At 42.3% G+C, this 15829-nt stretch overlaps 2 protein-coding genes across 4 annotated transcripts in view; one reads left to right on the top strand and one right to left on the bottom strand.

Annotated features, from left to right (window-relative positions):
* pmela (premelanosome protein a) overlaps nucleotides 1-4434 on the top strand; it is a 30028-nt gene extending 25594 nt beyond the window's left edge. For 2 of the 3 annotated variants that reach the window (XM_072249384.1, XM_072249386.1), the window contains exons 11-12: nucleotides 2961-3054; nucleotides 4118-4434. In XM_072249384.1, coding sequence (XP_072105485.1) covers nucleotides 2961-3054; nucleotides 4118-4280 — 257 coding nt within the window. In that variant the 3' untranslated portion in view covers nucleotides 4281-4434. The remainder of the gene's footprint in view (nucleotides 1-2960; nucleotides 3055-4117) is intronic. The other variant, XM_072249385.1, reaches the window with a different exon arrangement.
* cdk2 (cyclin dependent kinase 2) overlaps nucleotides 1-9489 on the bottom strand; it is a 101184-nt gene extending 91695 nt beyond the window's left edge. Inside the window, exon 1 of the mRNA XM_072249392.1 lies at nucleotides 9388-9489. Within this exon, the coding sequence (XP_072105493.1) occupies nucleotides 9388-9425 (38 nt within the window). The 5' untranslated portion in view covers nucleotides 9426-9489. The remainder of the gene's footprint in view (nucleotides 1-9387) is intronic.
* Between the last annotated feature and the right edge of the window lie 6340 nt (nucleotides 9490-15829).

Below are 15829 nucleotides of genomic sequence, written 5' to 3' on the forward strand. Positions count from 1 at the left end.
GAACCCTGGTTTTCGACAGGTATTGAGGCCCTGGTTAAGAAGAAGAAGGAGGTGCATGGCAGGTATAGGCAGGTAGGAACAATTGAGGTGTTTATGGAGTATAAGAAATACAAGAGAACACTTAAGAAGGAAATCTGGAGGGCTGAAAGAAGGCATGTGCTTTCTCTAACAGACAAGGTGAAGGAGAAACCCAAGAGTTTCTACAGATATATGAAGAGCAAGGGATAGAATTGGTCCTCCGGAAGACCAAACTGGTCATCTATGCATGGAGCCAAAAGTGGTGGGGGAGATCTTCAATGAATTTTTGCATCTGTATTTACTTAGGAAACGGACAGAGTCTGTAGAAGTGAGGCAAAGCAGCAGTGAGGTATCGACCTTTTTCAGATTACAGGGGTGTAAATCCCCAGGGTATTTCCTCAGACCCTGTGGGAGGCTAGCGCAGAAAGTACAGGGGCCCTAGCAGAGATATATAAAACATCCTTAGCCACAGGTGAGGTGCTGGAGGATTGGAGGATAGCTAATGTTGTTCCATCGTTTAAGAAACCTCCAAGAATTAACTGGGAAATTATAGGTTGGTGAGCCTGACATCAGTAGTGGGAAAGTTATTGGAAGGTACTCTAAGGGACCTGATATATAAGTACTTGGATAGACAGGGACTGATTGGGATAGTCAACATGGGTTTGTGTGTGGTAGGCCATGTCTAACCAATCTTACTGAGTTTTTTGAGGAGGTTACCAGGAAAGTTGAGGAAGGCAAGGTAGTGAATGTTCTACATGGACTTTAGCAAGGCCTTTGACAAGGTCCCACATGGGAGGTTGATCAAAATGAAGTAATAAATTAGATTAGACATTAGCTTCCCAGGAGAAGTCAGAGAGTGGTAGTAGATGGTTGCCTCTCTGACTGGACACTGTGACTAGTGGTGTGCCGCAGGGATCAGTGCTGGGTCCTTTGTTGTTTATCACCTATATCAATGATCTGGATGATAATGTGGTTAACTGGATCAGCAAATTTGCTGATGGCACCATGATTTGGAGCGTAGTGTACCGTGAGGAAGGCTATCAAAGCTTACAACAGGATCTGAACCAGCTAGAAAACTGGGCTGAAAAATGACAGATGGAAATTAATGCAGACAAGTGTGAAGTGTTTCACTTTGGGAGGACAAACCTGAGTCGGGATTACACAGTAATAGGTTTTCACTGAGGAGTGCAGTAGAACAGAGGGGTCTGGGAATGCAGTTCCATAATTTCTTGAAATGCATCACAGGAAGATAGAGTCATAGAGAGAGCTTTTGGCACATTGGGCTTCATAAATCAAAGTATTGAGTACAAGAGTTGGTACGTTATGTTGAAGTTGTATAAGACATTGGTGAGACATATTTTGAAGTATTGTGTACAGTTTTGGTCACCTACCTACAGGAAAAATATCAATGAGATTGAAAGAGTACAGAGAAAATTTACAAGGATGATGCCGAGACTTGAGGACCTGAGTTATAGGGAAAGATTGAATAGGTTAGGGCAGGAGTTCCTAATATTTTTTATGCCATGGACCAATACCATTCAGCAAGGTGTCCACCGACCACAAGTTGGGAACTCCTGGGTTTGAACTTTATTCGCTAGCGTGTAGGAGAATGAGGGGAGATTTGATAGAGGTATACAAAATTATGAGGGGTATAGGTAGGGTAAATGTAAGCAGGCTTTTTCCACTTAGGCTGGGTGGGACTACAACCAAAGGTCATGGGTTAAGGGTGAAAACTGAAATGTTTAAGGGGAACATGAAGGGAAACTTCTTCACTCAGAGGGTTGTGAGAGTGTGGAATGAGCTGCCAGCAGAAGTGGTGGATGTGGGGTCAATTTCAACATTTAAGAGAAATTTGGATAAGTACATGGATGGGAGGGATATGGAGGGCTGTGGTCTGGGTGCAGGTTGATGGGACTAGGCAGATTAATAGTTTAGCACAGACTAGATGACTAGAATTGGCAAGATCAAAACCTGATTAAAGAAAACTGTTACATTGAATATACTTGAAATTAATGTCACAAAACCCAATATATTAATAGAGTTATACAGCATGGAAACAGGCTATTTGGCTCACCATGTCCATGCCACCAATGGGCATCTATCTGTCATAACCCATCTTCTAGCATATGGCCCGCAGGTTTTAAAGACTAGGTGATTCAAGTGCCCATCTAAACACCTCTTGTATGTTGTCAGTGACTGTGCTTCCATCACTCTCTCAGGCAGTAGATTCCCACTCTCATGGTGGAAAAGGTCCTCCTTAGATCCCTTGTAAATCTCTTACCCCTTACCCTAAATCTATGTACTCTAGTTTTATTCACTTCTGATAAGGGATATAGTTTCCTGCAGCCTACCCTATCCAGAGCCCTTATAATTGTATATACAGTATAGTACATCAACTATGTCACTTCTATTCCAGGGAAAACAGACCTAGCCTCTCTGGTCTCTTCCCATAACTGAAATGCTCAAGCCCAGGCAACATGCTGGTGAAACTTCTCTGCACCCTCTCTATCACTCACATCCTTCCTAAAATGTGGTGCATGCACTGTTAGACTATTTCTCCACACGTACTTACCCATCCTCTGATTTTTACTTAGAGATTGAACAGTGTTTTTCTTGTTGGACTCTAGATCATGGTCTCTTTGAGGGCTTTGCTATGGGTGGTAGGGGGGTGCTGATGTTTTCTGCTGGAATAAGCAGCTGCTGTCTATGCATGGGAGGAGGGAGGGGGCTTTGGGGTTCTAACATTTTTCTGTCATTCATTCTTTGGGGTTTTTCTTCTGTTTCGTGGGTGTCTGCAAAGAGTAAGAATTTCAGGTTGTATATTATGTACATTCTCTGAAATTAAATGGAACCATTGAACCATTGAAATTGTCATCAATATTCTGCACATTAATTAACTAAACTAATGTAATTTTGAGTGATTAACAAAACTCTTTTCTCAGCTGCAGGTGGGACACCAAATACCACTGAGGCACTAGTACTTGTTGGAATGTTTCTCATTGCTAGCATCATTGGAGTTGTAGCCGTTACCTACAGGTTAGTGTTCACAAGCAGCACAGTGAGAGAGAGGAACTTAATTCAGACAACACACATCAAATTTGCTGGTGAACGCAGCAGGCCAGGCAGCATCTCTAGGAAGAGGTACAGATACCCAAGATGCTTCTTAGAGATGCTGCCTGGCCTGCTGCGTTCACCAGCAACTTTGATGTGTGTTGCTTGAATTTCCAGCATCTGCAGAATTCCTCGTGTTTAGAAACTTAATTCAGAGATGATTTGGCAGTTGGATTTTCTTATTAAACTCTGAACCCAGAAACAGTTCCATCTAAAAGCTTGTACGTAGATTAAAGATGAAAGACCAAGAGATTGTCCAGGGTATAAACTAAATAAACCCATGTTCAAGCATGGCAAGACAAGTTTCTACCAGCGGGGTAGCCTAATAAAGTGAAAACTGTGGAAAATTCTATGCTTGTTCTATGCATAAAGAGTTACGGTGAGGTCATTAACCTAGGATAACAAATTAGAGATAGAAGTCATGCAGTTTAAAGATTAATGCATCACTTTCACTGTCAGCGTAGATAAAAAGATCAAAATGTTAACTTAGAAGCAGGTTAATTGCCCTGTGTCTGTTAATCTAAAACTTGAGTATTGTCCTGGAATTTGAGCTTATTTCAACCAACCAAAGTCTTGTTACCTTGAAACCCAAAGAAGTGGATGCTACAGGTAGGAAAAAAGGCAGCTGACATTCAAAGTCAGGTAAATTTAGGTTTTTATTGGGGAGGGGGGGGCAAGAAAATTAGAATTTGGCTTGTCTCTTTTCAAACGAACATAGGGAAATCACCATTTATGGGACATACTTGATCTGAATATACATGACTGCATTATCAGTGAATAACACTAATAACTTGCAGTTTCTAGTTTTTGGTCAAATCATTAACAAAAACTTGTTAAGTAATCTTAACTTTCAACAGTACCTTCCTATTGACTGAGGATAGAGTAGCATTTGGATCCAACGGCTCATCAGATTGTACTGCTCCAACATAATTGCAGAAGGTACTTCCTACTTTAAATCCACTTCACTGAGTTATCTCCTATTTAACAGGAAGTACAAGGAATATGCTCCATTGCATCAGGATCCCTCGAGGATTCATTCTGAGAGGATTCCAGACAGAGGAGTGGTGAACATTTTCCTGAAAAACATATTCAGCCGTCCACGGAGCGGAGTGGGCGAGAACAGTCCCCTGCTGCATGGGTGTGTCGTCTGAATCATTTCACATGAGTTATTAAAGCAAATTCATGTAACTAATAAAATGTAATCAAAGTGTAATTGCATATGTGGGCTTCTTTAAATGGATGAATGAAAACAAAAGGAAAAGGATACTTACACCATGAGAACAATAAAATAAAACTAAAATGCCAGGCTGCTTGTAACCTTCACTTGCCTCCTATTGCTTGAATTTTGCTAGTGCCACTTGTGGCTTAATGGACAATACTCCTGCTCAAGTCAAATTACTGGTCATGCAGAATCTCGGCTGACACTCCAGTGCTACATTATTGGAAGTGCTGTCTTTCAGAGAAATGATAAACTCAGCCTGAATAGTGTACTCTCTTGCAAATGGAACAAGTGTCACACCTGCCCCTACAACTCCTCCCTCACTACCATTCAGGGTCCCAAACAGTCCTTCCAGGTGAGGCAACATTTCACCTGTGAGTCTGTTGAGATCATCTACTGTATCCAGTGCTCCCTGTACATGCGAGACTTGACGTAGATTGGGAGACTGCTTCGCTGACCACCTACACTCCGTCCACCAGAAAAAGCAGGATATCTCAGTGGCCACCCACTTAAATTCTTCTTCCCATTCCCATTCTAATAGTTCAGTCAGGCCATACTCAGGTTGGAGGAGCAACACCTTATATTCCATCTAGGTAGTCTCCAATCTGATGGCATGAACATTGATTTCTCCAACTTTCAGTAATTGCCCCCCACCTCTCCTTCATCATTCCCCAGTCCTGTTTCCCTCTTTCACCTCATCTCCTTACCTGCCCACCACCTCTCTCTGGTGCTCCTCCCCCCTTCCCTTTTCTTCCATGGTCTTCTGTCCTCTCCTATCAGATTCCCATTCTCCAGCCCTTTATCTCTTTCAGCAATCCACTTCCCAGCTCTTTACTTTCCCCCTCCCCCTCTCCCAGTTTCACCTGTCACCTATCACCTTGTACTTTTTCCTCCCCCCACCCCCCCAACCTTCTTACTCTGACTTCCCATCATTTTTTTCCTCAGTCCTGCTGAAGGGTCTATGCCCAAAATGTCGACTGTGCTTTTTTCCATAGATGCTGCCTGACCTGCTGAGTTCCTCCAGCACTTTGTGTACGTTGCTTCGATTTCCAGGATCTGCACATTTTCTTGTGTTTGTGAGCATAATCTCTCAGGTGGACGTAGAAGTTTCCATGGTGCAGGAGGATAGGGGAGCTATTTCTGATACTTGGACTGATATTTATCTGTTAATCAACATCCCTACATTATTCCTATGTCATAGCTGTGGATGCTGGATGCGTACAAATTAGCCATCCCATTTCCTATATTACAACAATGTCTACACTTACAAAGCAAAGTGCTTTAGAACACGTTAAGATCACAAAAGGTATATTAAGAAGCCTTTTGAGGTAATATTACAAACTGATCAGCAAAATTGATACCAAATTATCAAACTTGGCCATGATGGAAATTGTTCTGCCATTAAACTCTTCATACCATTTGAAAACCTTTATTTTAGCTCTGGCTTTGTGTCCATTCTCCAAGGTGAAAGGACATGCACTATTAGATGGTAAGAATGAGTTTAGGATGTCTCCGTTACATCATCAAGTAACATCTCATATGGGGAACTTCCCAGAATTGCTCCAAAGCTACAAGCTCCCTTGTGATATATACATACATATATTCTCTCTCTCTCTCTATCTCTCTCTCTCTCTCTCTCTCTCTCTCTCTCTCTCTCTATCTCTCTCTCCCCCCCCCCATCCCATAGGATGATGATGGCTCCTCAGAAAGGAACAGCGTGTGCGTGAGTGGATTTTAGATGAGTTAGGGGTTGCACAGGTCCACACCCACTCTCTCGACATCCCCTCCCGGATCCAGCAGCATGGTGGGGTCCAAGACAGCTGGGGGAAGTTCTGTTGCAGTTAATGGCCAGACCAAGCCTCGATGCAAGGGATGCCCTTTCCGCGCTTCACAGCATGTGTTTGCTAGATGTCCGTTGACACTACGAGAGGGCTCATCCGCCCTTTCGCAGGTCTTGTTTATCGTCCTGCAGGGTGTCTGGCCACCCTCCGCACCAGGCAAGCCTGGTGGGGGAGCCGGTTTAGTTGCCGACCACCCAACCATGCGACAGGTAATAGTGAGCATACATGGTACCAGTAGCACTCAGATGAGTGACCTGACCCGACCCTTGTGATGCTTAATTCATTGTTCAATTGCTAAAATCAGTCAAAACAATCATTTATCATCAGTCTTCTCCTTTCTGTAATTTGGCAGCTTCCAACTTTATCAAACTTTTTACAACTATCCAATCATCATCAGCTAGTAAACACTACTGTTTAAACTACAAACAACAGGAATTCTGCAGATGCTGGAAGTTCAAACAACACACATCAAAGTTGCTGGTGAACGCAGCAGGCCAGGCAGCATCTCTAGGAAGAGGTACAGTCGACGTTTCAGGCCGAGACCCTTCATCAGGACTAACTGACGAAGGGTCTCAGCCTGAAACGTCGACTGTACCTCTTCCTAGAAATGCTGCCTGGCCTGCTGCGTTCACCAGTAACTTTGATGTGTGTTGTTTAAACTACACTTAGTTCCTCATCCCGGCTGCCTAGAATTAAACTATTTCAAAGGCAACTTGAAACCAGCACAGGCTCTTTCTGCCCAATCATATTTTGATTCTACTGAGCAACAATATTTTAAGAAATATACATTAATATTCAGGTACTAAAACATTAACCATGAATAAGCTCAGGGCACACAGCAATAATTGAACCTTATCTTATACAGTGTCTGATTGCCCAATGCCACCATCTTTATTGGAAGGATTCCCATCACAGACTGCGAGGTTGTGAATTCAAACCCCGCTTAAGCAAGCATAAAAAAGCTAGGCTGACAAAACATTGTCATGTTGACGGAGGAGCTATCTTACAGATGGTCCTTGGGTTGAGATTCTAAATTGGAGAAAGGCTAATTTTGATGGCATCAGAAAAGATCTGGCAAGTGCAGATTGGAATAGGTTGTGTTCATGCTTGATAAGTGGGATGCCTTCAAAAGTGAAACTTTGAGAGTGCAGAGATTGTATGTTCCTGTTAGAATAAATGGCAAGGATAATAGGTTTAGGGAGCTTTGTTTTTGAGAGATATTGAGGCCCTGCTTAAGGAGAAGGAGGTGCATAGCAGGTATAAACAGCAAGGAACTAATGAGGTGATTGAGGAGTATAAGAAATGGAAGAGAACACTTCAGGGGTAAATCACGAGGGCTAAAAGAAGGCATGAGGTTTCTCTGGCAGAGAAGGTGAAGGAGAACCCCAAGGGCTTCTACAGATACCTTAGGAGCAAAAGGTAACAAGGGACAAAATTGACCTACTTGAAGATCAGCATGGCCATCTATGCATGGAGCTGATAGTGATGGGGAAGATCTTAAATGGATTTTTTGCACCTATATTCACTCAGGAGACAGACACAGAGTCTAACCAACTGAGGCCAAACAGCATGGAACATATAAGGGTTAGAGAAGAGGAGGTGCTTGCTGACTTGATGCAAATTAGGATGGTTAAATCCCCTGGGCCTGATGAGATGTCCCCTCAGACCTTGTGGGAGGCAAGTACAGAAATTGCAGGGACCCTAGCAGAGGTATCTAAAACATCCTTAGCCATGGGTGAGCTCCTGGCGGACTGGAGGATAACCAATGTTGTTCCATTCTTCAAGAAAAGCTCTAAGAATAAGCAGTAATTTAGAGGCCTTTCAGCCTGACGTCAGGAGTGGGTATTCTAGTATGAGGTCAGATATATAAACATTTGGATAGACAAGGCCTAATTAGGGATAGTCAATATGGCTTTGTGCATGGTAGGTCATATCTAACAAATCTTATAGAGCTTTTTGAGGAGGTTGATGAAGGAAAGGCAGTGGATTGACTACATGGACTTTAGCAAGGCCTTCGAAAAGGTCCCACATGGGAGGCTGGTCAAGAAGGTTCAGTCACTTGGCATGCAGGATGAGGTAGTAAATTGGATTAGACATTGGCTCTGCAAAAGAAGCCAGAGAGTGTAGTAGATGGTTGCCTCTATGACTGAGTGTGGGTCCTTTGTTTGTCATGAGACCATAAGATACAGGAGCAGAATTAGGCCCACCAAGTCTGCTCTGCCACTTCATCATGGCTGATACATTTTTCCTCCTAGCCCCAATTTTCTTCCTTCCCCTGTATCCCTTCATGCCCAGTCCAATCAAGAATCTATCAATCTCTGCCTTAAATATGCATACAGACTTGGCCTCCACAGCTGCCTGTGGCAAAGAATTACACAGATTCACTACTCTCTGGCTCAAGAAATTCCTCGTCATCTCTATTCTAAAAGGACACCTCTCTATTCTGAGGCTGTGTCCTCTGATCTTAGACTCTCCCACCATAGGAAACATCTTCTCCACACCCGATCTATCAAGGCCTTTCACCATTCGATAGGTTTCAATGAGGTCACCCCTCATTCTTCTGAATTCCAGTGAATACAGGCCCAGAGCAATCAAACACTCTTCATCTGACAAGCTAGATAGACATCTTATTTGGTCAGGATAACATAAAGGAACAGAATGTCTGATTTAGGCGTCTGGCATTGGGAATGCAAACAACGTGGTGTGCCCAGCAGAACTTCCTGACTATAACCAAAGTAGTAATGCCTGGGAGGTACATCAATGTAGTTTGTTTATTCTTCCAGTGAACTTGAATGATTATGCAAAGATAGTATTGCTGGTATTTATACATGTCTGCCTCAAAAGTATATATAGGCGGGAAGAGATCCCTGCAGCTGAGTTGACCACGAATTTTGTGCTGGGTCTGAGATCCTCAGCTGGGCAAAGGCTGTGCTGGGGGATTGAGGGTGAGGATGAATTTTATCACTGATGTTTACCTGCTGAGCCCTGTCAGCAGGTGGGCAGAGGAAGAGATTCATTACACTCTCAAACCTCCTTGAAGAATTACAACATCCCCACTGAGAATCCTTGGCACTTGACAGCTCAAAGCAGAGAGAAATTATTCAGGATGGCACTGAGCATCTTAAGTCCATATGTTGGGAGCACACAAAGGCCTCGTGAAAATAGCAGAAGGAGTAAACTACCTCACAAACTACTCACCTGCCAAGCATCTGTAGCAGAATCTGTGCTTCCTGCATTGGGTTCTGAGGTGATAGATGAGGCCAAAGAACTGGTGAGGAAGCAAAGCATTCTTGATCCTAAGGGACCACCTAAGAAGAAGAAAAATGTAAAGGAACACTTTAGCTCATTGTCATTTGACCACTATCCATACATAAATATATATATATATACTATATATACTAAAATAATATTATCAGCAAACAGATAAATTACTCTCATCTGATGTATTCATGGAAATTTGCTGTGTACTTGTTGGCAGCTGCAATACCTGAGGATCAGTGCAATGCTGAGAAATGATCTTGGCTTGACTTACCATGATGTAGAACTAGAATCAATTTGGGTCATGTTAAGAGATAGCAAAGTGCGGAAAGTATTTGGTAGGCCATCAAATAATAACTGTAATATTGGACACAGCATAATCAGGAAATTTTAAAAAAGCATTCGAACAAGGGTAATGCAATCTGCATTAAACTGCATAAAGACTGGATAAGCCAGATTTGCTGTAATAAGGTGGGAAATTAATTAATGGAATGCATTTGAGCTGCTTTACTAAATCAAGATATCACGGATCAAGGGACCACAATCTCAAAGAAAGTGGTAGGCACTTTAGGACTGAAACGGGAAGTGGAGCTGAATGTAGTGTAGCCTCACAGCTCCAGTAAGCTCAGTTTGAATCTGATATCTGATGCCATCTGTGTGGAGTTTACATGATCCCCCTGCAAGTGCATAAGTTTCCCCTGGGCGTTCCAGCTTTCTCCCATATCCCAAAAGTTGTGCTAGTTGTTCAGCTGACTGGCTGCTGATAAATTAGCATTACATTTGCAGTTTTCCAATCCTTGGGTACCTCTCTAGAACTGAACAAATTTTAGAGGATTACCACCAATTCATCTACTGGCTCAGCAAACACTTCCATTAAGATCCTGGGATGGAAGCCTTCAGATTGGTTGATTTTCATGGAAATCTAATCCCAACCCTTCAATCTCAGCTTCTCCATGATGATTAAGTACAGGATTCAGACACTGAGATCATCTGATAGCCAAATAACCAGAGGTGTCTGCTGTTAAACTTCTACTTCACTCAATACAACACACTTAAAATGTCATTAACTCCTGACTGGGACTTGAGTTTGTGGACAAAATATCTAAAGGCATTGTGGTTGTATAGTGTTACCTCCTCTTCTGTCTCAAACAGTTCACAAACATAAATAACTTACACTCAGATCTTCCTAAATAGTAAAAAGATATAATATTCCTGGTTACTTTCTAATAACCTCTGTTGTAAAATGTATATGATTCTGGTTATAACTTCGCTGTAGGCTGTTTTGACAAAATGTGATTTTCAAATTGAGAAAAATCAATCAGATTGATTTTGCCTCAAATTCACAGACTGATGAAAAAAAGAATTCCCATGGTTACTAATCAGAATGCCTTAATAAAATGAACTATCATGACAACCTTTCATAATGAAACGCACTGCCTGACGAGGTCATGTTTGTCTCATTCAAATATGTTTTACTTATAAATGTAATGTAACTGTCAATGGAACACACTAACTTAGAGCAGGTAATACATATAATGGGTTTATGCAGACTTACCATTAAAGTATTGACAGGCGATTCGATAAAACATTTGATAAAATAGCGTCACTGAGAAATTTGTGTGCCCCTGCACCTCTAATTTTATGCAATTTTAGAAGTTCAAGTCAATAAGAATCAAAATAAATGCCGAGGAATGAACATCATAGAGTCACAATATGCATACAGCACACAAACAGACTCATCAGCCCATCTCGTCTATGCTGAACTATTAATCTGCCTAGTCCATCAACCTGAACCCGGACCATAACCCTCCACACCCCTCCCATCCATATAGTTATCCAAATTTTTCTTAAATGTTGAAAATGAACCTGCATCCATCACTTCCACTGGCAGCTCGTTCCACACTTTCACCAGCCTCTGAGTGAAGTTCCCCCTTATGTTTCTCTTAAGCATTTCACCTTTCATCCTTAACCCATGACCTCTAGTTCTAGTTTTACGCAACCTCAGTGGAAAAAGTCTGCTTATATTTACCCTATCTATACCCCTCATAATTCTGTGTACCTCTGTCAAATTTCCCCTCAGTCTCCTACGCTCCAGGGAATAAAGTCCGAACTTGTTCAACCTTTCCCTGTAATTCAGGTCCTCAAGTCCTGGGAAGAACCTTGTAAATTTTCTCCGTACTTTTTCAATCTTATTGACATCCTTCCTGTAGGTAGGTGACCAAAACTGCATACGATACTCCAAATTAGGCCTTACCAACATCTTATGAAGGGATATGAGGAAAAGGCAAGGGATTGGGCTGAGTAGGAAATGGATCAGCCATGATAAAATGGTGGAGCAGACTTGATGGGTCTTGCAAAAGGCAGCAACCATAATCAAAGGTACCCACCATCCAGGCCATGCCATCTTCTCCACCTATGCATTAATAAAATTGCACCTAAACATTTATTTCTGAAGATCAGATTTTGTATTATATCAATACTTATGTGATATATCTATTCAAATGTGGTACAAAATGGAATTGTGGAGCTTGTCTCTTCGAAAGTTTCAGTCATGCCTTTAAAAAGACTTCAAGTGGTTGCCTGTTGCTGGCAGCCTGGAAAACTGGAGGCCATGTACATCTTGTGCACCTCCTACTAGTCAAAACAAGAACAACTAAAGTGCAGTATAACATGAAAAATAAAGATTTCTTTTAAGTGAATAAGAGAAAGGAGGAAAATTCATCATCATTTGCTGTCCTTTATTTAAATATTGACCCTTCTTTTCTGACAGTGCTAAAGGTGTCAGATCTTTTAGAGCTGAATTTTTGTTCAGAACTAAATGAGGACTTTTCATTCAACAATATTATCTCCTCCCATTTCCAGGGCATCTTTAAATATGGCAAAATGCCATAAGGCATTTGACATACACATTTTCAAATTTTAAAAAACTGATACCCAGCCTCATAATGAAGGTAGGTGATTGTTGTGAGTTTTGACATTGACAGTACAGTTTTGTATAATCTCAGATATACAGAGAGAACGACAAAGGAGACTACAGGAATAGTCAAGTTGTGCTTTTAAACTTAGTGTGAGAAATTAGGAACATGTTAAACAGATTTGAGGAGAAACAGTTCCATTGACAGTTTAAATACTGCTTCACTTAAAATATCTATTACATCAACTCACTATGGCTTGGAAATTACCCAAATAGAAACAGTTGTTCACAACCCTCTAAACCAGTATCAAAATCTCAAATTAAATACTAAATGCAAATTTTTTGGGGGTTATTTGATCACAAATTAAGGCATAAAATGAATAATCAAAACTTGAATCATGATACTGATCTAATTTTTAAAAATGCATCCTTCATTAGAGCCCCATATTTATAATCCAAATTATCAATTTTTAAAATCTGTGCTAAGCAGCGGCCATACGCAGCTGACTTTCACACAAATTCAACTGTCTTCTCTATCCCTCAACAGCGAGGAGAAAATGATCAATCACTTGGACTTAAGGGCTGGAGGGGTGGACAGGTTAGGGAGGAAGCAAAGGTGAGGTTATAGAGATACTTGAGCACAAGGACAGAAGTTTTTAAAACCCTGAAGCTCATAATTAGTGTGTCATGTTCTGAGGTTAAAAATCAACTGCAGAACATCCATCTTCTCTTGAACATTATACACCCTACTAGATCTGCACGAAGGACATCAAATCCATCACAATACACATAAGCCATGAGTCCATTATACTTCAGTACAAGTGCAATATAACCACACCAAAATAACTAGCTATTTCTTGTTGGTAATCAACCATCTGACCTGAGAACTAACCAAAAAACACAGGGCATTGCTGTATAAAATAATTTGTTTGTACTCCCTTCAAGTGAAACAGCTGCAATTCAGGACCTCAATAATGACAAGAGTGAATTTTATCTTTTGTCATAAGGCCATAAGACACAGGAGTAGAATTAGGCCATTCGGCCCATCGAGTCTGCTCTGCCATTTGATTCCTTATCCTTCTCAACTCCATTCTCCTGCCTTTTCCCTGTAACCTTTGATGCACTTACTAATGAAGAACCAATCAACCTTCGCTTTAAATGGACCCAATGACTTGGTCTCCACAGCCAACTGTAGCAATGAATTCCAGATTCACCAGCTTCTGGCTAAAGAAGTTCCTCCTCTTTGCTGTTACAGAGCTGTGAGAAACAGGGGTGTTGCTGTACTCCAATTCTAAGGCAGCCAACTACACCAGCATAGGCACGAGACTTTGCAAGGTGCAGCAGTTAATGCTGCTGTCTCACAGCTCCAGCAACCTGGGTTTGATCATGATCTTGGATGCTGCTTGTGTGAAGTTTGTGTGGTTTCCTACATCCCAAGGACATTCTAGAAGGTTAATAAGTTATCCCTAGTGTTGCTGGGTGGCAGGAGAATTGGGTGGTGAGGAAGGGGAGGTTGAGGATAGACTGCAGGGAAATAAAAGGGGGAATCAGGCTGATGGGAGTCAATATACATTTGAAGGGCTGAATTGCCTCTTACAGGATCTTAGTAAGTTAAAGAAAAACCTTGGACCTGTGAGCATACAAATCTGGGTACAAACAAAGCACAAAGTCCCAGAAACCTATTGCACAGCACAAACAGCTTGCTTTGCAATAGAATTTTATCAGAAAACCCAATGAATATCATTTGAGATTTTGGTTCCGAGTCATCCTCATGCATGATGCACACTGTGACATACAAGTACTATCCAACACTTCGCAGCAGTTCATTTGCCCAATTCATCACCTAATGAATGGAAAGCCTGCTTCAGTATGAATTGAAAGTGATCTATCTGAGGCACAAGTCTCCAGGACTATTGCAGGGATTTTGTCTGGTCCCATAGCCTTCGCAGTATCCAGTGCTTTCAGTAGTTTCTTATATCACATGTGTGAATCAGATTGTCTGTATACTGACACCTAGGATGCCGGAGGAGGCCAAGCTGGATCATCTGCTCGGCACTTCTGACTGAAGATTGTTGCAAATGCCTCAGCCTTATCTTTTGCACAGGTGTGCTGGGCTCCTCTATCATTGAGGATGAGGATATTTATGGAACTTCCTCCTCCAGTGAGTTTGAATGTCCACCACCATTCATGGCTGGATGTGGCAGGACTCCAGAGCTTAGATCTGATCCATTGGTTGTGGGACCACTTAGCTCTGTCTGTTACTTGCTGCTTATGGTGTTTGGCATGACAGTAGTTCTGTACTGTGGCTTCACCAGGGTGACCCCTCATATTGAGATAAGCCTGGTGTTGTTCTCAGCATGCCCTCCTGCACTCTCCACTGAACCAGGGTTGATCCCCTGGCCTGATGCTAATGTTAGAGTGGGGGATATGCCAGGCCATGAGGTTACAGATTGTAGTTGAGGTCAATTCTGCTGCTGCTGATGGCCCACAGCGCCTCATAGATGCCCAGTCCTGGGCAGCTAGATCTGTTTGGTCTATCCTATTTAGCACAGTGGTAGTGCCACACAACACAGTGGAGGGTTCCTTCAATGTGGAGACGGGATTTATTCTCCACAAATACTGTATGGTGGTCATTTTTACCAATGCTGTCAGGGACTGGCAGGTTGGTGAGAATGAGGTCAAGTGTGTTTTTTCCCTCTTGTTGGTTCCCTCACCAGCTGCTGTAGTCCCAGTCTAGTAGCTGTGTCCACTCTTGGTGATGGACATTGAAGTCCCCCACCCAGAATTCACTCTGCGCCCTTGCCACCCCCAATGCCTCCTCCAAGTGCTGCTCAACATGGAGAGGTAAATAGAACATAAAAATCTACAGCACATTACAGGCCCTTTGGCCCACAATGTTGTGCTGCCCATGTAACTTACCCATTAATCAGCTGAGGGAGGACAGTACGTGGTAATCAACAGTTGGTTTCCTTGTCCATGTTTAACCGGGTGCCATGAGACTTCATGGGGTCCAGAGCCGATGTTGAAAGTTGCCAGGGTAACTCCCTCTCTGCGGTATACCACTGTGCCACCACCTCTGCTAGGTCTGTCCTGCCGGTGAGACAGTACATAGCCAGCAATGGTGATGGTGGAGTCCGGAACGTTAACTGTAAGGTATGATTCTGTCAGTACAACTATGTCAGGCTGTTGCTTGACTCGTCTGTGAGACAGCTCTCCCAACTTTGGCATAAGTCCCCAGATGTTAGTAAGGAGGACTTTACAGGGTCAACAGCGCGGGTTTTGCATTGTCGTTTCCAGGTTGATGCCAAGTTGTCTGTCCAGGTTCATTCCTTATTATTTTATTTTTAGCAGTTGGATATAACTGAATGACCTGTACAATAAGGATGGGTTGCACTTGAATCCAAGGGGGACCAATAGCCTGGCAGGGAGGTTTGCTAAAGCTATTAGGGAGAGTTTAAACTAGAATTG

Source organism: Mobula birostris, chromosome X, assembly GCF_030028105.1.
Source record: "Mobula birostris isolate sMobBir1 chromosome X, sMobBir1.hap1, whole genome shotgun sequence".
NCBI lineage: Eukaryota > Metazoa > Chordata > Chondrichthyes > Myliobatiformes > Myliobatidae > Mobula > Mobula birostris.